The 25,921-nt window shown below is 38.2% G+C and overlaps 1 protein-coding gene across 1 annotated transcript in view; it reads right to left on the bottom strand.

The window, feature by feature from the left end:
* Positions 1–8,889, bottom strand: part of SLC9A2 (solute carrier family 9 member A2) — a 104,787-nt gene extending 95,898 nt beyond the window's left edge. Inside the window, exon 1 of the mRNA XM_045828360.1 lies at positions 7,764–8,889. Within this exon, the coding sequence (XP_045684316.1) occupies positions 7,764–8,058 (295 nt within the window). The 5' untranslated portion in view covers positions 8,059–8,889. The remainder of the gene's footprint in view (positions 1–7,763) is intronic.
* Between the last annotated feature and the right edge of the window lie 17,032 nt (positions 8,890–25,921).

Below are 25,921 nucleotides of genomic sequence, written 5' to 3'. Positions count from 1 at the left end.
AGTGTAGGGATTGAGCAAAGAAGAAAAAGGACTCACGAACATGGACAATAGTGTGGTGATTGGGTAGGGAGAAGAATATAAAGGGACTAAATGGTAATGAAAAAAATACAATAAATATTTAAAAAGGAAAATCAGTAGATGTAATGAACATACAAATTAGCAACTCCCCCAAACTAGAAATAACAGAACAATCTAAAAAAACCAATAAAATAAATGTAGTTTAAATAGATAAGATAATAAAAAGACAAATAAAACCTATAATGAAATAATAAAGAACATGAACAAACAGCAGATGAACTTGAAAAAGGACCAAAGATACTTAAGTGAAAATACATTTAAAATGTATTTTCTCCAATGAGGAGGTTAGCCACAGATTTAAAGTAATGTGTTAGGCTGGAAATAACATAAAGCAACATTAAGAAACTTGGAAGCACCATAAATTTCAAGCAAGAAAAATAAAATAAATCCACATTGAGAAACATTGAGGAAACAGCTGAATAACCAAATGAAGAAATCTGATTAATTCCAAAGACAAATGAGAATAAAACATTAATATTCCTTAGCAACAAAAGAGGGCAGAATATAATGAAATAATATTTTCCAACTGACCCTACAATAACCCAAGTGCTATACTTTTATATAATCATTCAAGAGTGTAATCAGAATAAAGGCATTTAATTTTTCCTTAATTTTCACCTGAGGATATATTTATTGATTTTTAGAAAGAGAGAAAGATCAATCACCCCAAGAGAGTATCAAACCCATAACCTAGGTATGTGCCCTGACCAGGAATTGAGCCCACAACCCTTTGGTTTACAGTATGATGCTACAACCAACTGAGCAACCTGGTCAGAGTGAAATAAAGACTTTCTTTTTTGATAATAACCACCAGAATTTACCATTCAAAGGCCATCCCTTAAGTATCCTCTAAAGAATATGTATCAATAAAAAGAAAACAATGTGGAAGAAAAGGGAAGACACAAGAAGTAACAATGAAGACAAGCTGGTAAGCATGTTTGCAAATCAATGTAAACATTGCTAATATATGAATTCTGTCCAAGATGGAGGCATAGATAGATACACTTTGCCTCCTTGTACAACCAAAAGAAGGACAACAACAAATTTAAAAACAAAAAATAACCACAACTGCCAGAAAATCAAACTGTTTGGAAGTCCAACAACCAAGAAGTTTAAGAAGACATATTCATCCAGACCATTAGGGCAGGCAGAGAAGACTTGCTGTAAGGGGGCAGCTGGAGGACCAGGAGGTCCCCTACTTTTGCGGGGATAAACTTGTGTATGGGGAGTAACAACTGGGGAGCTAGACAGACGAGGCAACCCAGGGTTCCAGCATGGGGAAATAAAGCCTCAAAACCTCTGCTGAAAAATCCTGTGGGGGTTGAGGCAGCAGGAGAAACTCCCAGCCTCACAAGAGAGTTCTCTAGGGAGACCCACAGGGTCCTAAAACATACACAAGCCTACCCACCCAGGAACTAGCACCAAAAAAGCTGAGTTTGTTTTCGGGTAGCTGTGGAAGTCACTGAAAGCCTGTGGAGAGCCAAGCAAGTGGCATTGCTCCCTTTGAGACTCCTCACCCACATACAGCGCCAAAATGCAGCTATGTGGTTTGCCCAGCCCTGGTGAATACCTAAGGCTCCACCTCTTACTACATAACAGGCCTGCTGAGACAAAAAATAAAATAAAATAAAATATGGCCCAAATGAAAGAACATATCAAAGCTTCAGAAAAAATACAACTAAGTGACAAAGAGATGGCCAACCCATCAGATGCACAGTTCAAAACACTGGTAATCAGCATGCTCACAGAAATGAGGATGGTCACAAAATAGGGGAAAAAGTGAAAGCTACACAGAGTAAAATAAAGGAAAATGTACAGGGAACTGACAGTGACAGGAAGGAAACTGGGACTCAGATCAATGGTTTGAAGCAGAAAGAAGAAAAAAATATTCAACCAGAATAGAATGAAGAAACAAGAATTCAAAATAATGAGGAGAGGCTTAGGAACCTCCAGGACATCTTTAAATGTTCCAACATCTGAATCATAGGGATGACACAATGAGAGGAGGAAGAAATTAAAAAATCAAGAAATTAAAAACTTATTTCAAAACATATTGAAGGAGAACTTCTCTAATCTGGCAAAGGAAATAGACTTTCAGCAAGTCCAGGAAGCTCAGAGAGTCCCAAAGAAGCTGGACCCAAGGAAGCATACACCAAAGGACATCATGATTACATTACCCAATATCAAATATAAGGAGAGAATCTTAAGAGCAGCAAGAGAAAAGGAGACAGTTACCTACAAAGGAGTGCCCATAAGACTATAAGCTGACTTCTCAAAAGAAACCTTGCTGGCAAGAAGGGGTTGAAAAGAAGTATTCAAAGTCATGAAAGGCAAGGACTTACATCCAAGATTACTCTATCCAGCAAAGCTATCATTTTAGAATGGGAGGGCAGATAAAGTGTTTCCCAGATAAGGTCAAGTTAAAGGAGTTCATCATCACCCAGCCCTTATTATATGAAATGTGAAAGGGACTTATCTAAGAAAAAGAAGATCAAAAATACAAACGGTAAAATGACAACAAACACACCTGTCAACAACCAAACCTAAAAATATAAAAACAAAAACAAACTAAGCAAAATACTAGAACAAGAACAGAGTCACAGAAATGGAGATCACATGAAGAACCCTTCATGTGATCAGTAGGGAGGGAGAAGAATGGGGGAAAAGGTACAGGAAATAAGAAGCATAAATGGTAGGTACAAAATAGACAGGGGGAGGTTAAGAATAGTACGTGAAATGGAGAAGCCTAAGAACTTATATGTATGACCATGGACATGAACTAAGAGGGAGGGTAATGTTGGTGGGAGGTAGGTACAGGGCAGAGGGTAATAAATAGGAGAAAAAATGGCACAACTGTAATAGCATAATCAATACAATATATTTTTTAAAACATTGCTAATATAAATTAAAAACTAATTTGGAGGAAGTTAAATACAAACCAGGTCTAAATTACAAGACAAAAAATTAAAATTCAATCATTGGTGAAAATCTATCCATATACAAACCATCAAATTCACTTGGTTTTACAGGTGAGTCTTACAACCATACAGGGAACAAACAAGTCTATACAAAAGATTCTTTGTATATACCTTAGGACTTCAAGATATGTGAAAAATTCTTGAAAAAAGCATCCCATTAATGATAAATATTATTGTAATTGTTAAAGTCAATACAAAAAGTCACATTTTGGGTGAAATATTATTTTACAATAATAGTATATTATTTTAAAGAGTACAAAAATATGTCTGTGGTAGAATACAGTGATGAATTCTATAAAGTACTTGAATTGATCTTTAGAAAGAATATGAGAAAGCTGCTGGAGTCATCCTTCAGACAGAACAGAAGAGATGTATGGTTAGCCCAATGGCAAAAGATTGAGACTTTGTGAAAAAAAGCAATCAGAACTCTTAGTTTTATTAAGAAGAAACACATGCCATCAGGAACACCAGGCTTTAGAATTATACTCCAAGTGAGATGTGGTTGAAATAATAGGTGAAGACCATGAGCTTAACCTGACCAACCAGGTGGTGAATATGCTTCAGGAAAACCAAATATGACAAAGAAAAACAGATAAAGGGCAAGAATTGTTTAATTGTTCCCCCCACCCCCACCCCCAGGGATCAATATCTGGGTAATTCAGGCAGGTATTATCCAAGAAAATTCTGGTTTCATATTTCAAATTCAGGACAGCATACATCCAAGAGGACAAACTTTCATGGATGAAATCTCTTTGTCATTCCCTTAAAATAATAATACACATTATTTAATTTCAAGACAACAGGATGGAAGAAAGTGGAAAATACTTCATTCAAACCCCAAGTTTAAGATCAAAGAAAATTAAAAGGGTAGGATGAGTGTGGACACCTGGAAGAGTCAAATAGACCAGTTCCACAAAACTATAAGACAAATGAAGGGGCATCTGGGGAACCACTGAGGACAAAGAAGGGGCTTCTGATACTTTAAACATCAGGGAACCCAGTGCTTTGTCCCTGAACCTTGAATTGAGGTAGAATGCATGCCTAGATTCACCCAGCTTAGGACAAATCCCACTGACCCATTTTACAGGCAAGAAAAATAGAAGACAATCTTAGAACACTCCAGGAATTTCTTCTCTTCTTAATTTTGTGGCTTCCTTTTTTTTTGCAGGCTGTAGAACTCCATCACTGTGTACAGGACTTACCAAGCAAAGTGTGCACTTATGTAGTTTAAAGAAACAATTACTCAAAACATAAATATTCAAAATGAAAAAACATGTGTGAGGACTGAAGTGAAAAATACATTGGGAGATATTTCTGGTCAAACTTGCAAAAACTTTTCAAAGCTGTATTAAATTTTCAATGGTCTTTTATTTATTTAATCTACTTGATATACACATACTCATCATTATCATCATCATTTTAGGAAACTTTATTACTACAGAACCTTTTTTTTAACCGAATAATTTGAAAGTTGATTTTCCCTAATAATCAGGTAAAACAATGAGAAGTTGAGTTGACTCATTCCACAATCTGCCAAAAATGCATTTTCTCACTTATGATTGTAATTTTTCTAAGATTACATTGTTTTATAATCTAGAAAACTATTGGAAATTCATCATCAGGCATGATTTTAAATTACCATTGACATATAGTATATTAGTTTCAGGTGTATAACATAGTGACTTAATCCTCCTACAAATGTTATTAGAAGCCTCCATTTGGGGCAATCTTGTTTAGATTAATCACTTACAATGTTTGTCCCCATAATCTCTGAAGCAGTTAAGTTCAGAAACACTAGGTACATGGCATGAAAGTGCCCCAGATAGAAACCATGGCATTTTCCATGAGTAATATCCCTGTTGCCTCATAGCATCATGTTCCTCTGCACAGCTCAATTTTATCATCTTCCCCAAATTAAGTCATACAAGTCATCCCAAATAATCGTTTTTCATTGCAAAAGTTAAAATAAAATTTGAATGACTAAAAGACTACTTAATGGATTGTGAAAGTGCCCCACAGTTCCAGAACAGTCCTCCCCAAAGCCAGACAGAAAATTTAGGGCCAGGGGCGACGCAGTGGGGGAGATCTCTGAGCATTTCCAGGCTCCTCTAGAAACAGAGCTGCAGCAGAAGCCAGAGCTGGAAGAATCTGGAAAAAATCCCAAGCACCATCTCTGGGAACTCTAAAACTAGTCTCTGCTCTGACAATCATCCACTTCCCCCATCCGTGGCAGTCTTCACTGAGGCCCTTCTCCACTTAGACCCTTCTGACCAGGACATGTGAACATCTGTCTTCATTTCCAAATCTGTGCCACCCCAGATGCAGAAAGGAAAGAGGAAATAGTAGCCAGAGAAGTTCAGCATCTGGGGGAGGCTGACAGATCTGGAGAACAGCAAGTGCCAGGGAGCAGAAATAGAATCTACATAAGACAACTGCCAACAGGTAGATCAACATACCTAAGTCCTCATATAAGCATGAATGCATTTTAATAAAATACCACACAATTAATATGTAAGGTCATATAAGATGAAGAGATCGTGATAGAAAAAAGTAAAACAAAAAATTTAAAAAAAGAAAAGAAAAGGCAACCCACAGAATAAGAACACTTGGAGGAAGCTAAGCCTAAAACAGAAGTAGAGAATGGCAACAGGCAGCCCAGCATAGTGGAAAATGACCTACAGTGGCAGGGTCACTGCTGCCACTCTCACTACCCTTCTACTAGTGATGACACTGTCTGGTGTTTACCATGCTCAGCATTATTCTAAGAATGTTATACATGTCTATTCTCATTGAATTTTCACAATAAATGAGACTCCAGGATAGACAGAAAGATGAGACACCAGGCAGTCCTAGGTGGATCCTGGCTTACCCACCAGCAAGTTAGCCTTCCCATTTCTCAGTTTCCTTGAATATGAAACCAGGTAATCATACCCCAGGATGGTTGTGAGAATTAGACATAATGAACTTAAATGCCTTCTTGCAGCTGTTATTAGTGCAATTAATCAAATTAAAATATTCAGGAATAAAGAACAGAAGAAAGAGTTGTAATTGAATAGAAATGGCAACAGAGAAGCAGTAATGGAAACAAGGCACAAAGTACTCCTCCAGTGATGGAGAGACTAGAGCCTGCATCTGGTCCCCCATTTTGTGTGTCTGTGGGCAACACATATAAATGCTCTGAGTTTCAGTTTCCACCTCTACCAAGTGGGAGTATTAATACCTGTCCTTCCTACATGGCTGAGTTGTTGTGAGGACCATACCAGGAGATGGCACCTGAGTTTATTATAACAGGCAAGGAGTTTATGTAAATGTGCATATCTGGCTTGACAGATGGGGAAATTCACTTCCTCTTATTCTCCTTCTCTGGTGGAATTAAAACACTGGCAATTACAGACGGCAAAATCATTAAATAGCATGTGCCTCCTTTGGTCACCACTAACAGAATATAATTAATTTAATCTGACGTGGAAGGTTCCCTTCAGGCTTATTCTCACAATTTCTACCCTCTCATAAGCCATCCCTTCTACCTGCTTTGCACTTCCCTCCCAATTATGTCTTTGTTTATGTATCTCTGGAATGGGGTTTCCTTTCTTCTCCAACTGACTATATCCTGGCCATCCTTGAAAACCCAGATTAAACACTTCCTTTGCATGAGGAAGAAATTCCTGCCTCCTTACACTGCCATGTTGTCTTTTCTGAATTTTTCACCCTACTTAGCATTTTTCTGCATTATGATCACTGACATGTATACCATCACTTCCAAAATCAGCAAACTCCTTGAGGGTGAAAGTCAAAGTGTCTTTTCATCCTTTATGGAAACCTGCCTCACCTCACAACACAAGACCTTTCACAAGGCAAAGTTATAAAACATAAATAATAGTGCATAAATTTTTTAGTCTAATAACTTGAATAATTACAACAGCAATTGACATGTTTTAAGATTTAAATAACTTTTTAAAATGTAAAGTAAAAACAATGTAAAGCACCACAATCATAACAAAAGTTTGCAGGGCATGGGGGAGGATGAAGGTAAGAGAATACATTCTGAGTCTTTTGTTTTCCAAATGAGAGTGGAAGGTTGTTTGAAAAGTGGGTCAATTATTTTTAAGTTTGCATCTCACCTCACTGGCCTCTGTCACCTAAGAAAAGGCTTCCTGGAGAGTCCAAGCCTCAGCCCACAGGAGAGAAAAGGTAGAGCATTCCTGCCCCAAGTGCAGGCACTCAGGTGTCCCCAGTTCCCTTCCATGCATATTGTCAGTCAGGTGCATGCCAGGCGCTGGGTCATAGGCTCTGTCCCTTCCAGCATCCAGGGCTTAACCCATTTTAGCCTCCATACTCCTCTGCGCCTGTCCCCCAGTAAGTGAGAGCAATAAACTTCAGCCCAATGTCCTTCTTCCTCAGAAAACAGGTCTCAGCTTTGGAAGCGGGCTGTCACACTTGGCCAACCGGGCAGAAGTAACCAGCAAATCGCTAAGTGTGCATGGCTAATATTTGGGGCTATTTCAAGGCCAATGGCCACTTAAGAACCCACACCAGGAAACTATTATTCCTTGGGTGAGTCCTTTTTTACCAGAAGAAACTAATCTGTCTGTCGCCCCTACCTTTGGACATTGGGAGGAAGGGGTCTAAGACCCAAACGTCAACTCTCCAACCCAATCTTCCCCTCCCTATCGCCTCTGCCCTACCCCGCTGGTCCAGCTCACTCACCGATCTTGGCCAGGGAGGCCAGCAGGATCCACAGGGTGATCTCGAAGGGGATCTGCACATGCGGGTAATCCAGAGTGAACACAGGCAATCGACTCTCCTCAAACGGCGTCGTTCCGGGAGCCACCACGCTTGCAGGGCTGGGTGGACTGGAGCTGGTGCCCATTGCCCTGGGCGCTTCCAGCAGGGTTTCCGCCAGGGTGCCTGCTGGCCCTGCAACCTGCAAAAGCAGCAGCAGCAGCAGAGGTAGCAGCGGTCGCAGCACACGCAGGCTCCTCCGGGTGCCTGCCTGCTCCATGGGCTGGGCTCAGAGCGCGCCGGAGAGCTCCACAACCAGGCCCCCCAGCGCTCAGCGCATCGCGTGGATCAGGGCCGCAGGATCGGGTCTCTGCAGCCCACCAGATCTGTCCTTGACTCGCGAGCGGGCTCAGTGCCTGGCTCGGTGCGCACCCTCGGCGGCCCTCAGCTGTCCTTGGTCGCCGGCTGCCCCTGCAGGGTTCCAGCTCACCCACAGCAGCTGCAGGCCCTGCCCTAAGCGTCCCACCGGAGGGAGGGGGGCGGGGCGGGCGCAGCGCCTGTGCCTCTGGGCAAGGGGACAGAGCACCAGCGGGCGCTCTGCTCACTTGCTGGAGCCCGTGGGCAACAGTACCCCAATGGCAGGGTGGGAGGTGGCTGCACTTCCCTCTCGCTGACACGGTGCGCTGAGATCCACCACCCCAGTAGCCAGCGAGCTCTGGGTGGAATTGCCGCACTGGGCACAAGGCGGCAGGAGCTGTCCCCGCCCCAAAGGCAGCGTCGGGCGTCTATCTAGTGAAGTGGCCGGCACGACCCACGCGTGGCCCTTTTGACAACGAAGGCTTCTCCAAGAGGACGCCTCGGTCCGTTCGAGCTTGGGAAGAGGGAGTGAGCACAGGCTCAGGGTCAAGAGAGGACGCAGGGCCACGCAGGTAGGGGTGTTACCAACCCAGTCCTGGCTCAGAGGCCCCAAACCCTTTCCAGAGCTCTAGGGACCGCGCAGAAAGTTTGAAAAAGCCTCATCTTGTTCCCGCCCAGAGAGTTATCAGATCTTGATCAGGGCTTTCTCACTGAGTCCTGAAATGTCCTGTGCAGAACTCGGTGTTCCCACGCCCCTACCGCCCCTACTGAATCCGCTTCTTTTCCACCTTCTACTGGTTTCATTCACTGTTCCACTGTCACGTGTACTTTTCTTCTCCCTGCCCCCGTCACATAAAAGAAAAACATCTCCCTGTGTTTTTAGGTTTAGAGGTACATATGTCTGGGAGCAAGAGAAATATAATCATTTCGTGGAAAACCAGTGATTTGCGTAGGTTAGCTCAGATTGACTTGCTCCGCTAATTACAGGACCCGCTGTGGTGAGGAGAGGAAAGGAAAGGAAGCGGGTTTCTTCTTCTGGATCTAAAAGAGCCTTATCATCCAGTGACAATGTCCTCCTTCAGCACAGCCTTCTTCAAGGGCATCTTAGACTCATTGGGTGCAATCTTATTGTCCCAGCATCTTTATCACCAGAAACTGAACGGAACATAAAAGTAGAACAATTGTTACTGAAGTAACACTTTTTCTTTTATATTCAGGAAATAAAATCTTTCTCTTTTCTAATTTTTTATGTGTCAAAATATGGCTCCTACTATTAAACCCCTGGCAGTTGAATATCTGAAGAGTTTTGTTGTTGTTGTTTCCAAACTTCTAACAGGGAACCAGCAAGTCCTCAGCAGAGGATACTGAAAAGATAAGTCCTCCATCTGAATAGAAGTTACTAAGAAATGGTCATCTGTGGACTATGAAAGCAACCAATGAAGGGACAAGTCCAGGATAACATGGGAGGATTCTAGGAGATGGCACACAACATTTCAGTTAGCATTTTATAAAGCCCAAGTGCTTCAAAGTACAACAGAATTGAATTATGTTCTTAAAAATAATAGATGAGCCATCCAAAAAGTGCCTCTTTTCTGTTCAGTAGAAATTTTCATGAAAGGTATGTGCTTAACATTTCCTTGTAAGAAATAAAATAATTATTTTTTAAAAATATTACATGTCCCAGCCAGGGTACATTCTTGGGTTGCAGGCCATAACCCCCAGCAACTGCACATTGATGTTTCTCTCTCTCTCTCTCTCTCTCTCTCTCTCTCTCCCTCTCTCTCTCTCTCTCCCCCTCCCTCCCTTCCCTCTCTAAAAATAAATAAATAAAATCTTAAAAAAAAAAAGAATTTGCCCTGGCTGGCATAGCTCAGTGGATTGAGCGCGGGCTGAGAACCAAAGTGTCGCAGGTTCGATTCCCAGTCAGGGTACATGCCTGGGTTGCAGGCCATGACCCCCAGCAACTGCACATTGATGTTTCTCTCTCTCTCTCTCTATCTCCCTCCTTCCCTTCCCTCTCTAAAAATAAATAAATAAAAATCTTAAAAAAAATTACATTTCCATATAAGGAAATTGTCTTTTTGTTAATAACCACAACCCCCCCCCCAGAAATACAGACATGCTTGCACCCATTTTGTTAGTAAAGAATTATAGATGTAGAAGTGTTTAAAAACAAATGAGCAAGCATAGACACTTACCTACATTTACAAATCAAGTAAAAGTCCAGAAGGAATTTAAGTCCAGGCCTATATAGAGTAACACTGCTTCCATTCCATCTTCCACCCCATGAGTAGTTGCAAAAAACAGCAGGTTATTTTTCCAGCTGCTTTCCAATAGAATAAGTGGAGAATGTTTCAGGGATTGTCCACAAAAGTCATGGTAGAATAAAGTTTTGCTTAGAGTAAGCGAATGAAGCCAATTCTACAAGTTTAGTGAAATAATAGTAGGGCAAGGGCAAACTCAGACAATAATACCTAGGAGTTTGAGTGGCAGGACACTTTTTAAAGTGATTGTGTGCCATAAACCAGAAGATGAATGACAAATCTATATTTCTGGGACATTTCTGCCCATAGTAGCTGTAGAGATTATAGACTCTAGCATTGTTTTAACTTTATAAATCTATACTAGTGTAAAGGTTAGCAACATTTTTTAACATTCAAAAAAGATGCTCTTTTATTTATTCTAATAAATGGAAGATAAATTACCTAGTTTAAAAACAACAACAACACTCTTTTCATCTTTTCCAGAAAGCAAATAAGAAAGAGTTAAATATCCCTCCATGTTGACATAGATTTGGCTGAGCCATTTCTTCAAAGGTCCCTGTGATTAGGAGCTCAGCCTCCTGAAAGTGATAAAACACCACCCACTGTTATTCCCTTGGAATGGCAGAAGGTGAGATCATATCACTATCAAGTTGAAATTCTTCAGCAGCTTCTCAGTGCCATTTGGAAAGATGAACTCCTACAGTGGTTCACCTGATTTGCCTCTCCTTATTAGTACCTCACTCCCCTCTCCTACCCCCCTCAATACTCTGCCAATGGTGTGTGTGCCTACCCCCTCTCATCTCAGGGCCTTTGCACATTCTGTTTCTTGTACTGGAAAATCTTTTTCCTCTCTGCCCTTGACCTTGTTTACTCCTTCTAGGATCTGAACTCAGAGGTAACTGACTCAAGGAAGTATCACCTGGCACCTGCCTTCCTGGACTAATCAGAGTTCCCTTCTATACCCTTTAATGTTTTCCAATACCTTTCTTTCTTAGCACTTAATCTAAAATCATTAAGTGCTCTCCTGCCTTGGGGATATCAGCGGTAGGCCTTTCCCATGGTTGTTATAATTGCAGAATGGATATGAATGGTTCCACAGAAAATGTTTCCTTCAAATGATCCTAATTCATAGTTTTGGACCTCCTTTTTTCCATTCTACTCAAATGATGTGAAAATCCAATCATATGACAAGATTTCTAAGTATTTTCATACATGGTAATTACCTGATTTGAGATTGCCCTTCACACAGTAGCATTAAAGTGTTTCCTAGGAACACATTAATCTTCTCAAAGAAACTGGAAAATCGTTTTTTCTTCCCTTTAATCTAAAGTAGTCCATTAGACTATGAATGTATTTAATGGAATCCTGTAATAGGAATATCTCTCCTGAATCTTATTCATTAGGTAGTACGGTATCTCTGGCACCACGAAAATCACAAAGGACTTGAAAATTTAGCTTATGAAAGTGTACCTTAAAAAAATAAAAGCTGTAATCTCTACAGAGGAAATCAGTATCATCATCTAGGGCAAAGCTCATCTTAAATCACACCTGAAATCCTGCCCTGCAAAGCTCTGAAGGACCCCGATTTAATTGTGTCTCTTGCCTCACAGAGCTTGGAGATTAATGAAGTTGTTGAATGTTGACCACTTTTCCCCATTAGGATCTTCTGTGTGTAGGAGCAGGCAGAGACCTCCAGAGGTTTAGTGTATTATCCCCAAGTTTTTAAAAGTAGAGTGAAGGCTGACAGAGACAAGGCACTTGTTCATAAATGGCATTGGCACCCTTGCACCACAGCAGGGCGCCAGCACTCTCTCCACAGGTAAGCAGCTCCCTTAGGATCCAGTCCATGCTATATTTCAGAGGAGCAGACAGTTAGATAATAGTTAGAACCGGTATTTCACATTGTTTTTACACATTTTTATAATATTCACATTTAACTCCTTCTTTCCTTGAAACCTGCACTGTGCAAACCCTAACCCTTAGTTTAGTAAGGATACTTTGATGAAAAATCTTTGTCGATGAAAAGTTAGCACTAGTACAATTGTTCATGTATTGATTTTGTTATTATAGTTGGAAGTTCTTAAAGACTCAACTGGTTTCACTCTTTTTATATAAAAAAGAGCAGCCCTATCAATGGTGAGAATGTTTTATTGATATGCATGGCTTTATGTTCTTGTCTTTTAGCTAGAAATATTTACTTCAGCAGAGAAATGTTTTGCTATCAGAAATGCCATTTTCTGCAAATTCAAGGTTATAAACAAGAACAGTGCTTTTAATATTTAAATCTCCAAGTATATTTAAATAAGTTTCTATCTTCAGATAGTTAACCACTAAGCTTTTCAGAGCCTCAGTTTCCTCCTTAAAATAAGAGATTTGGAATAAGAAATTATTTCTTTGTAAAAGGCTTTAAAAATCTAGTATTTGAATGCAACACATCTGTATAAAAGAAGCAGACATCTATATCCTGATTCCTCTCAGGCACTGTGATGTCATGTGTGGGAGGAAATACTTTCTGTCCTTCAAACTCTCTCCAGTTATATCTGAACTCTGATGTACAATGCAGTCACAAAGCAAAAAGACAACAAACTCATAGGAATCTCTAAATAATATTCATTACTACATATAAGGCACACTCATTCATCAATTTAAAAATATTTATAGAGTCTCTACAGTTGGTAGGCACCCTTATCTAAAAGTTTCTTTGTATCTTTGAGAACCCAGTAAATAAGAATATTTCTCCAAGGAATTGTAATGGGGGGGGGGCAGATACTGTTTCCTTTACCCTTCTGAGCTTTTTAGTTGATATCTCTGTAACAAAAAGTAAGAACGAGGAAAACCAATAGAAGTTTATTAACATGTATACTTCATGTACATGTGGGGACTATCCAGGAGTGGCTTAGAATGCAAAATAAAATACCATCACTGTAGGAAACAAAGATGGGTCATGTAGTCTCTTAGGAAGGAGTAAATAATTTTTAGGAAAGACAAATGGGCCCTGGAAGAACAGATGGGAGATATGATAGTTTGCGACACAGGTTGTCTAGTATCAATTTCTAGCCATCTCACCAATGACAGATCAATTTTCTTTCCTTGCTGATGAAACTCTTAGGGAAAGATGTATGACTGTTGAGTTCCTTTTGGAGGCTTTGTCTTTAGGTAAATAAAAAGAGTTTAGATAAAACCTCTCCCTGAGTTTTCTATTTTTCAAATACCTACACCTCAAAATAATCAGTATACTAAAGTGTTACACAGGGGAATAGCACATTGTGCCACCCTTTAGGATCATAACAAAGATGTTTTTAAAAACAGGACTTGAAAAATGAGAAGACCATTTGCAAATGTATGTTTCATTTTGTATTCTAGAATTTAATCAACTGCTGGAAATACTGGAAATAGGCACAAATCTGATCAAAACCAAACCTGTAAATAAAGGAAGCAAAGTTTAAAACACCAATTTTCACCCAAGCATTTCCATCTATTTCTGTAGCACAACTCACTGAGATGCAATATGGCTCCAGCAGTAAAGGCATCTCGGAAATGTTGAACTAATAACTTTGTGTAGCTTCAAGCTTGGTTGACTACCCTGAACACCAGAATGCTGCTCAAAGATAAACATCATGTTCTGTGGAAAGAGGTTAATGAATGTATAGAGTGTAATAACTGCCTGATGTTATCTGTTAATTTAGGAATGCATTACTCTTTCTGGTGGTCTATATGACTACCCATCATATAGTTTTACTATTAACTCCCTATAAAAAAGAGACCCTATCCTGGGAGGGATGTGGATTCTTCCCAGCTGACCACCACTGGGAGTAGCTGGCTCAACCATGTGTATAAGTTTCTCCTATCAAAGCTCATGGATTTGAATAAGGCTATGAGTCAGTTTTTTGGAATCAATCCTGAATTTAGACTTTGGGAGCTTTTCCCCAACAACTTCTTATAGCTCATTGATCTTGAGTAATTTCTTAAAGCTTTTTGAGTTTCCATTTATCTGTCCAAAAGTCACTCTAAAAAGCATGTTAGTACAGATCTTATTTCATGAGTTCACTGAGAAAATCTCATCAGCTGCTTCTAGCCTGTCCACAGGGGACTGTTTCTGTGGTTTTCTCTGACTTTCCCAAGGGGGAAGAGCAGAATCTAATGTAAATACCTCTGAACCTTCACATTCCCTACCCTTCCTGAACTTCTATGGTTCTGATTATCAACCTTAAGACTTGCAAACACCTTAAAATAATTAGTATAAAGCTCAGTGTTGTGCTATGTTGTCATTTACCCATTCATTAATTTATTTTTACAACTGAATATTAAATATTTATTTAAATTTTTGTGAATTTACTCTGTGTTAAGTATTCATTCCTGCAGGAGGTACACAGATGGACCATGAAAATTTTGCCCTTTAAAACTACATAGCATGACCAAGTAGATAGAACAATAGCAATAGCTAACACTTGCTGAGTGCATGTAATACAGTGACACAGGCTCCTTTTCAAACAGTGTATCTATAATCTCATTTAATACTCATAATCCTTTAAAATTACTGACATTTTTAGTGCAGTCTATTTCAAAAACGAAGAAACTAAAGAGAAAAGTTATGTAACTTGCCCAGATCACACAACTAGTCAATGTTTGAATAGAGGCAACTTATCCCCAGAGACTATACTATAAACACTATGCTACAGAAAAAGAATGATGATAATGACAGCGATGGTGATAATGGTGATTATGATTGTGTTGGTGATGATGGTGGTGGAGATGGTGATAGCAATAATGCTGGATGCTGATAATAATTTGATGGATACACTAGTGATGATAATTATTATGATGAAGGTGAATTGTGTCAATGCTGCTGATGATAATGATGGTGATGGTGATGTCAACATGAATTTAGAACCTTCAGTATGTATTTTTTACTCACTAGTAACCCATAATCCCATATGATGAGTAGTGTATTCCCCAGTTCAGATATAAGAAATCTGAGACCCAGAAAAGTTAATAAAGTTGATCAAAAGCTATTCAGTCTTTAAGTCACAGAACAGAAACTACAAGAGAAGTCTCTTTCCACTCTCCTAGGTTATGAGAGTACCTCTAATGTGATAGAAGCCACAAAAGAATTAAATGTCAAAGGTTGTGAAACTTCAGAAGTGGGAATCAGGGCCTGAGCAGGCAGGGCTCTGGAGGCTCTTACAAGGACATTGGTATTTACATTGCCAATGGGAAATCTTTAAAAGTTTGAGCAGAAACAAATCAGGTGATCTGAGTTTTATGTTAACATAATCCCTTCAGTTTTGACTCTAGAGGAGCAAGGACAAAAGCAGACATGTAAGTTAGGAGGTTTCCATAACAATCCAAACAAAATGTAGTGCTAGTGTAATATGGTGGCTGGAAGGGTGGTAAGAAGTAGTTGGGTGCTGATGATATTTAAATTCTGGATATATTTTCAAGTTAGAGTTAACATTATTACAAAAGACCAGATTTTGAGGGCGAGAGAAAAAGAATAATATGGGTTAATTGTAAGCTTTTTCTCTGAGCCACTGGAAGAATGAAGTTGTTTTAAGAAAGCTCTGTTTCTTTAACACAGACAAGGAAGGTTCAGGAGGAAGTGGTTTAGAGAGATGTTTATTAGGAACTTTGGAGATGATAGGCTTAAGGTATCTATTAGACCTCCAAGTAGAAGTGAGAAAGACAATTAAATATTCAGATTTGGGGTTTAAGAGAGAGGCTCCGAATGGACATATAAATCTCTGAATCATCAGCCAGTAATAGATTGATTTATATAATTAAGGTAATACCCATTGCAATTATGGTAAAACACTGCTCCTAAGTGACAGAGTTGAAACTTAAGCCTCTAAACTTAAACTGTCTTAAATTAATAAAAATGCCTCATTCCTTTATAGTCAAGTCCACAGCAGGGAATGTGGATAGGCTTGTTGGAGGGGTTCACACAATCATTCAGGGACTTAAGCTAACAGAGGTTTCCAGTTGGTATCATCACCCCACTGGTATGGAAGAAAAATAAATGATGCCAATGGGAAATTTTTGAGGAGTACAGATCCCTTTTGTTCATATTCCATTGTCAAGAAATACACTAGTGATCATAATCATTTGTGAGAAGAACTTGGAAATATAGTCTGTGGATGGGAAGTTTATCCCAAGGAACAATTCTACACTGAGGGAGGTAAGCACTACTCTTTGGCAGTTAGCTGGACACCACTTCCATAAAGAGCACCAAGACCACCTATGGAGTGAGTGTAGAAGGAGAAAATAAGGGGTTTAGTGACTGAGCCATACGACATGTTTGCATTGCAAGTTAGGGAGCTGATAAAGAATGAGTAAAAAGGATTGAAAATAAACATTGAGAAAATAAGAGTAAATTCAGATTTGTGTCTTGTCCAGGAAGTCAAGTAAAGAGAGTATTTTATGGATTGGAGAGTGAATAACAACATCAAATGACAACAATGGGTCAAGTAAGTTGAGGGCTAAGGACAAAGATTTTGATTCAGAAACAGGAAGGTTTGAGGACCTTAAAAAGAACAATTTTTTAAAGGTTGTATTTATTTGTATTTGTATTTGTATTTTTATTATTTTTATACAGAGGGGAAAGGAGGGAGAAAGAGAGGGAGAGAAACATCAATGTGTGGTTGCCTCTCACGTGCCCCATACTGGGAATCTGGGCCACATGCCAGGCATGTGCCTGGACTGGGTATTGAACTGGTGACCCTTTGGTTTGCAGGCCAGCGCTCAATCCACTGAGCTGCACCAGCCCGAGTGAGAAGAACAATTTTATGTAGAACTATAGAGTTAAAATTCTGACTGGTTCAAGAGAGAAGTAGAGAAGAAAAGCTAGAGATAGTGAGTATCAACATCTATTTCAAGGGATTTTATTATTTGGGGAAATAAATAATTAGAGCAGTATAACCAGAGTGAAACATGAGATCACATAAAGAAAAATTTGCACAGAATGGAAAAATAACAACATATTTACAAAGTGCTGGGAACAATCCAATGAAAAGGGAAAAATGAATGATTTAGAAGAAAAAAATGGTAATTGCTGAAGCATTGTTCTGGTTATAAGAGAGAAATGGCATCTAGGGTGTTGATGGAGGGATGGGGCTTGTGTAGGACAGTTTATGCACAATAACAGGAGTAGAAGAACACAGAAACAGGTTGTGAGCATGTGTTTTGAGGACAGCTTAGTAAGTTCTTGTCTTATTGCTTACATTTTCAGTGAGAGTGAGGATAAGGAAAGAAAAATTGGAGACTTCAGGAAAAAAATAAAAACATGAAATATTTGTCAAGGAGAATGCAAGAGAAAATGACCAGGAATACAAATTATGCACCTAAACAGAATTAGGACACTTGAGGTTAATAACTCTCTCTCTCTGTCTCTCTCTCTCTCTCTCTCTCCACATTCACACACACACACACACACACTCACACACACACACACATATATCCAGTCTAATTGTGTGTTTTTTGCATGTACATTTTCATGTAAAGGTGCAGGCATTCCATGGGCAGAGAGCAGATTAATCTGCATCATATTTCCATTAGGCATATAGGAAAGAGCGAGGCAGTGTGAGTTGAATGGTACAGTACTAGGCCACGCATTTAAGTTAGGTAGGATCAATGGATTGCATGTGCCATGGGGACAGAGATTGATGCAGTTGGGGTATTAGAAGGAGTGAACTAGAAAGATAAGAAGGAGGACATAGAGCATGGAATGTTTGAAGTTTGAAGTTATTTATAAATTTTGTATTTGAATGTATACTTTGGTTTTTGAAAGGATTGCAAAAAGTTAATGTAGGTAATGTGTAAAATATATAATACATTGATTTATAATTCAACAAATGATTATTCAACTGAACAACTTTAGACTTTGTGATAGACATTTATAATTGTACAATATGAAGTATTTTAACTAATGAAACTTGTTTTCTCATGGATTGGGATAAATCTTACATAGTAACTCAAGCTTGAAGAAAAGAAAGGCCTCACCCCAGAAGCAAATGAACAGCCTAGAAGGGACTGGCTTTATAAACTCAAATTTATAAACTGATGTAGATCACAAGTGGTTTCCAGACAAAGATACACCTTTGGATTTCTTTAGAATTCTGTACTTGACGCCCTGGCTGGTGTAGCTCAGTGGACTGGGTGTGAGCTGTGAACCAAAGTGTCGCAAGTTCTATTCCCAGTCAGGGTACATGCCTGGGTTGCAGGCCATGACCCCAGCAACTGCACATTGATGTTTCTATCTCTCTTTCTCCCTCCCTTCCCTCTCTAAAAATAAATAAATAAAATCTTTAAAAAAAGAAAAAAAGAATTCTGTACTTGAATAAAATGTGCTATTTGTATTAAATGGTAAGTTATGCTTAATAAGAGCATATATATTTTAAGAACTATCCAAATTTTGAGCAAGATTTAAATACCACAATGTGCTAAATTCAGTAAAATATTTCTAGATAATTTTCAATGCTTAATCTGAGTTAGAATATATTCAGGCTGTGTTATTTTTTTCCAAAAATCACCTTGACCTTGCTCTAGGAAACTTTTTCCTTCTGGGTCATTAATATTGCTTAGGTAATTTTGCCAGTTCTGGGATTCTTAGAAATATTATCAGGACTCTTCAATTAGTTGCTTACAAGATAACTCAGAACTTCCTTCCTGATATTAATTCATGATACCTGCATATCACTGTCCTCCCCATGAGATGTGTGCCTGCCCCTAGAATGTGAGCTTATGGAGCAGATGACATAAGGTTTGGTAGAATTAGACATATAGTCAATGCTCAGCCAGTAGCTGAATGAGTGAAAAAAAAAGTTAGGTAATGACTTGATGTGCTGTCTGGTCATTTCCCACTTTATTCTAAAAGTATTATTTTTCATTCTGTTTGCTATTTTTGCATCTTGCACTTTCCACTAAACTCTCATTTAGTCTTTTTCATGTTTTTTCCTTAAAAAGTATCCATAACTTCTCAGCTTTCTGGCTAAGATCAAGTGTAAAAAAGTATCCAGATAAAGAAAAGGAAATTGAGCCATTTCATATGCAAGTCTTAGCTTAGAACTGACTTTTTCTACTCAGGAGTCTGAGGGGTGTCCCATTCATGGCTTCCCTCTGCAGGGGTAAAACAAATAATTTTCCTTCCACCCTTCTAAGTTATTCTGGCTGGATTACTAACCAAATTAAAACCAGAGAAATTCACAGAAAAAAAATAAAATGTATTATATATCTACACAGAGGTGTTCCATAAAAACATGGAGCCTGAGAACATATTGGGCAGTTAGAGCTCCTGTGCCATTTTGAGCTAAGAAGAAGTGGGGTGGGGTGACTTGTGGTCTAAGAACTCAAAGGCAAAAAGGCAATTCATATGGAAATAGAAAAGCCAATTAATGGTATACAAATGTTTTGCTGGGCAATCATTTTTTTTAACTTTTTCTAAAACTGTTTTTCAAGTACAGTTGTCTCCATTTTCCCCTCACAACTCTCCCTGACCCCAGCCATCCCCACTTCCCACCCTTTATCATACCCTCTTTGGTTTTGTCCATGTGTCCTTTATAGATGTGCCTGAAAATCCTTCCACCTTTACCCCCCATTATCCCCTCCCACCTCCCCTATGGTTACTATCAGTTTGTTCTTAACTTCAATGTCTCTGGTTATATTTTGCTTACTTGTTTGTTTTGTTGATTAGGTTCCACTTAAAGGTGAGATCATATGATATTTTTCTTTCACCATCTGGCTTATTTCACTTAGCATAATGCTCTCCAGTTCCATCCATGCTGTCACAAAGGGTAGGAACTCCTTCTTCCTTTCTGCTACACAGTATTTCATTGTGTAAATGTACCATAGTTTCTTGATCCACTCTTTTACTGACTGGCACTTAGGTTGCTCCCAATATTTGGCTATCGTCAATTGTGCTGCTATGCACATTGGGGTGCATAGGTTCTTTTGGATTGGCATTTCAGGGTTCTTAGGGTATAATCCCAGAAATGGAATTGCCAGGTCAAAAGGCAGTTCCACTTTTAGTTTTCTGAGGGAATTCCATCCTGTTTTCCAAAGTGGCTGCACCAGTCTGCATTCCCACCAACAGTGTACTAGGGTTCCCTTTTCTCCACATCCTCTCCAACTCTTGTTGTTTGTTGATTTGTTTGTGATGGTCATTCTCACCAGTGTGAAGTGGCATCTCATTGTGGTTTTGATTTGCATCTCTCTGATGGCTAGTGATGCTAAGCATCTTTTCATATGTCTCTGGGCCATCTTTAACTCCTCTCTGTGCCATAGAGAGGACTTTGAACAAAGGGGCCTTGCTAAGTTCCTACCTGTCTATCACACTTAATTCACATTAAACTATAGTTATCTGTGATATATCTCTTCCTAGAGCAGGTTTTCTGTTTACATTCTTTTAGGCAGTTACGGGGAGGGTCAAAAGTTTTTCCTGAGTCTTGTGTTTCTTGCAAAAAAAGACTATCTTAAAATAACCACTATCCCAAAAGACTTATTTTGAGGTGGCAAACTCTGTTTCCCACCTTTGTAGGTGAAACCAAATGTGTGGTACACCAAAAATGATTAATCCCAGCGTCTACTTTTGGAGTTGTGGAACAGGTCTTCTTCAAGCAATTGATGGGTTTTCCATATTTTTCTTTCTCATATAATTAGCAAAATAATAGAAGTTTACAACATCATCTAGGGTAGTTTCTTCAAAGCATCACCACTTAGCGTGTCATTAAGTTTGCCCACAGTGCACATCAATGGTTAGGCAAATGAACAAAGTCATCTGGAGGGTAAGCATAGATTCAGGCAGTCACTGTAGCCATGATTCCATAAATCTGCTTGTCTGGTCCTAGAGCCCATGTATCAGCAGAGAGATGTTTCCCTTTTCTCTCTGCTATGTTTTTTTTTAAAAAAACAAAAGTAAAACTTTATTGTAAGATTCATAATTCATTTTGCAAACATACAATTTTATCTCTGGCACAGAGCAAATGCTTAATTCAAAACAATCTCTTCTTTTTTGCTCTTTTTTTTGTATTTATTTAATTTACAATGGAGAATAATTTGATAATGCTAGCTTGTTCTATTAATTACATGATTTTTCCCCTTTACCTTAGGAGTCTTGTCACAAATTAAAAAAAAAGACCATCTGACTGATAACACTACTCCCAATAGTTGAGAATATGGAAAGTGAATAGGAAAGATACAAGTACTTGTATGAGTATAAAAATAACTTCATAAGTAATGGAATGTGCTGATTTCTGCATATTTGAACCATCCATAAAGTATAAATGGTTTTGGCTTATCACAAGAACAATTTATTAAATATTATATTTATAAAAAGAGCAATAGACTTCCCATAATTATAAATGGTAAAGGACTAATCTTACATAGATTATTTAACCCTCTTTTTGTCCTTGGAGGGGTGACAATAAAGTTCAGGTTTAAGATTGTGGTTGATTAAATTGAAAGGAAACAAAAGGACCCATTTCTGTAAAAACCTCAATAAAATATATAAAAGCAATTACATGCCCCAATTCAAATGCATATCAATGTCCTTGCCCCTCTTGATATATTGTAATTTCTAATGAAATTTACTGCAGAACTTCCTTCAGAAAATGAAATGTTTTTCATTCAACATATAACCACTATAGCCCTAAAATGAAACTCATGCAGTTAACTGTCTGTATGCTGCGTGAATTCCAAGACTGGACACTACTGGTCTCAGGAGCCAGGGCTGTGCCTGTAGCATGGTAGGCTCTCACAGATATTTCTGGACATGTCAAACCCTTTTATGTTGTCTAAATATATAACAATTATATTTCACACTTATTATAACAAATTTATTTATTATAACAAATTTATTATTTATGATATCATATTCAAATTTATTATTATTTATTATAACAAATAACTTTATTATTTATTATGGAGATTAAAAAATGGATGAACCCAATATAAATAAAGTCAGGACCATAGGAAACCAGGATGAAGACATCCTACCACCTCATGGAAGGGTTTCCTTTGAAAAGAAACTTGGAAAACAGTATCAAAATAAAAAGAGAACCAACTATATGGGGAAACATATTTGCCAATGATACCTCAGACAAGGGTTTAATCTCCAAAATATATAAAGAACCTACATGGCTACACTCTAAGAAGACAAGGAACCCAATTAAAAAATGGGCAAAGGATTTGAACAGACACTTCTCCAAGGAGGACATACAGAAGATTGAAAGACACATGAAACGATGTTCAATATCGCTAGCTATCAGAGAGATGCAAATTAAAACCACAATGAGATACCACTTCACACTAGTCAGAATGGCCATCATAAACAAAGCAACAAACAACAAGTGTTGGAGAGGTTGTGGAGAAAAGAGGACCCTAGCACACTGTTGGTGGGACTGCAGACTGGTACAACCACTATGGAAAGCAGTATGGAACTTCCTCAGAAAACTAAAAATGGATCTCCCTTTTGACCCTGCAATTCCACTGCTGGGACTATATCTTAAGAACCCTAAAATACCAATACAAAAGAACCTTTGCACCCCAATGTTCATAGCAGCACAATTTATAATAGCTAGGTGCTGGAAGCAACCTAGATGCCCATCAGTAAATGAATGGATCAAAAAACTAGGGTACATTTACACAATGGAATTCTATGCAGCAGAAAGAAAGAAAGAGCTCCTACCCTTTGCAACAGGTTGGATGGAGCTGGAAAGCATTATGCTAAGTGAAACAAGCCAGGCAGTGAAAGACAAATACCATATGATCTCACCTTTAACAGGAACCTAAACAACAAAACAAAGAAACAAGCAAAATATAACCAAAGACACTGAAATAGGGGACAGACTGACAGTGACCAGAGGGGAGAGAAGAGGGAATTTCAGGGGAGAATGGGAAGGGTTTACAGGAACAAATTTAAAGGACACATGGACAAAAGCTAGGAGGAGGGTGGTAATGGGAAGGAAGTGGGGAGGGTTGGGTGGGTGGGCTGGAATGGGAGTAAAAGGGAGAAAACTGTACTTGAACAATGATTAAAATAAAATAAAAAAAAAGAGTGGATACCACCAAAAAAAATTTTTTCCAGTTATAAATACAAAACTTGTATTCTGTAGCCAAAAGTAATTTTCATAGAATAAAATCTTAGTTCCTTAAAAAAAAAAGAAAGAAAGAAACTTGGAAATTAATGTAGATGCATACTGTACATTACTTCAAATTTTATCACTTAACTATTTATATTTTCAATTATTTACATTTTTTATAAAATAGTATTCATTTTCTGTTTATGGCACCATCTCAGGGAGAGAATATTTTGCTCATTCTGGTTTTAGGAAATTGAAGTAATTCAGACTACATTGTTTGCAAAAATACCTGACATAGCTTCTTTGCCAATTGTATTTAAAATATCAAGAAAGTTTTACTCCATAAAACTACTTTAAATTAATATTTTGTGATATATCTTTAACATATTTAATATTCTTCTATGTAAGAATACACATTTAATTATGAAAAATATTATAATAATTTTGAAGAGATAACTATAGTTTAGGCCACCTAACAGGCACATAGTTTCCACCAGTAGAAATGATGATGATGATGATGACAATAACACCCATCTATTGTATTATAAAAGTATATGTTTAATAAAATAGACAAACATACTATAAACTTCCAAAGAAAAATTCATTTATGAAAGGCAGTATCACTTCATCCATATAAATGACTCAGAAATTACTGACACTGGACATGAAATTTTATGTTGCAGTGAGGCTTCCCAAGAATTCAATTGAGCAAGTAAAATAACCTTTTACATAAATGTTTCCTTTTCTAAAATAATCAACAATATATTAGACTTATATATTAGACAATATATTATAGACTAATATATTAGACTTGTTTATCAGTGCTTATTATTGTACCATTCCTTTGATAATTCAACATAAATTTCATATTTATTCTTATTACATTTTTGTCTTGAAATTTTCTTTATCAATGTGAATGAATATCTTTTATCCTAGAATTAGTTGAGAGAAAGAGTGATATACACAATCAAACATTTGTATGAATGAATGAATGGCAAAGAAAACACAGCAGGTATCATGAATGTGCATAATAATTATGTGGACCCTTGTGTGGGTATATTTCTATAGTTTCCCAAACCTTAACTTTTTTACTACTTCATTTATGAAATTGAAGTAATAATGTCTACATTTGAAAGCTGCTGTGAAGATTGATTGTAAAAATATATGTGTAAGTACCTAGTGCAGATCTACATGGAGAATATACTATAATATTAAAGGTCCTCCCTTCATGGTTCCTGGAGGCCCCTACCAGTACTGAGATGCTCTGTGTTGCATGATGCAATGCCTAATGACTATCTTGGTCCATAAAACTGGGGTTCTATATAAATCCCAGGGAATCAATGAAAATATATACTTAGGATAAGCCTTGCTCTACTTACACAGAGGGTGCAGTTGGAACTGGTGTAAATGTAACTCCTTCGCAAGTGTGATTAGTAAGTGGAATTCTTTGTCTTTATGGACCTATGGGAATTAAATAGTCAATGGGTCAAAACTGATTTGTGATATTACTTGTATTTTTCTAATGACTTAGGTAATTATATAAATAATTAAAAGGAAATAAAAATAATGGGGGATGAGATCAAAGATGGTAGCAGAGTAGGTGAAAGCTACACTCACTTTTCCCAGGATCGAATTGAAATTATAACTAAATTATACAAAAGTCATCCTGAAGAACCAACTGAAAACTAGCTGAAGAGAAATCGTATAACTAAGGATGCACAGAAGAAGACACATTGAAACTGCTCTAGACAGGCTGCCAAGTGTCAATCACAAGCAGCATCTGATAACTGACCTGCACCTGAGGCTCTCCCAAGAAGCCCAAAACTAACACACCCAGTGGCCAGGTTGAGACAATATCAGAGCAGGTTACAGTAAGTTTCACAACCAGCATATCCAAAGGGAGGTCTTGGCAGGTACCAAAACCTGCTGAGGCAAATTCCTCTTCATGTGGTCAGCATTTGCATAGAACCTTAGATGCCATGGTCAGAACTTAGCCTCACAGTAAGCCGGTTAAGGGTTGATCTCATGCACAAATTGACCAATAGTAATCAAGATTAAATTGCAATAGGTGGGCCCATATAACCCATACAAGGGACAATTCTGGAACACCCAGCTCAGATGATCAAGGAAACTGCACCATTGGGTCCAACAGGACATCTACTACAATAAGGCCATGCCACAAAGACTGTGAGTCATAGCTGATCTAGCTAATATATAGAAATAAACACAAAGAGAAAGCCAAAATGGGGAGACAGGGACAAAGAAACAAGGCTTAAATGAAAGAACAAAACTCTACAGAAAAAGAGCTAAATGAGATGAAGGCAAGCAATCAGATATAGAATTCAAAATAACAATCATAAGGATGCTCAAGAAATTTAGTGAGAAATACAACGGTTTGAAAAAGGACATGGTTTATGAAACCATAAAACAGAATCAGATATAAAAATACAAT

The sequence above is a fragment of the Phyllostomus hastatus genome, unplaced genomic scaffold (genome assembly GCF_019186645.2).
Source record: "Phyllostomus hastatus isolate PE091 unplaced genomic scaffold, TTU_PhHast_1.1 phas_scaffold_78, whole genome shotgun sequence".
NCBI lineage: Eukaryota > Metazoa > Chordata > Mammalia > Chiroptera > Phyllostomidae > Phyllostomus > Phyllostomus hastatus.
The sequence above is the reverse complement of the archived record's forward strand: the minus strand, read 5'-3'. Positions and strand labels throughout refer to the sequence as shown.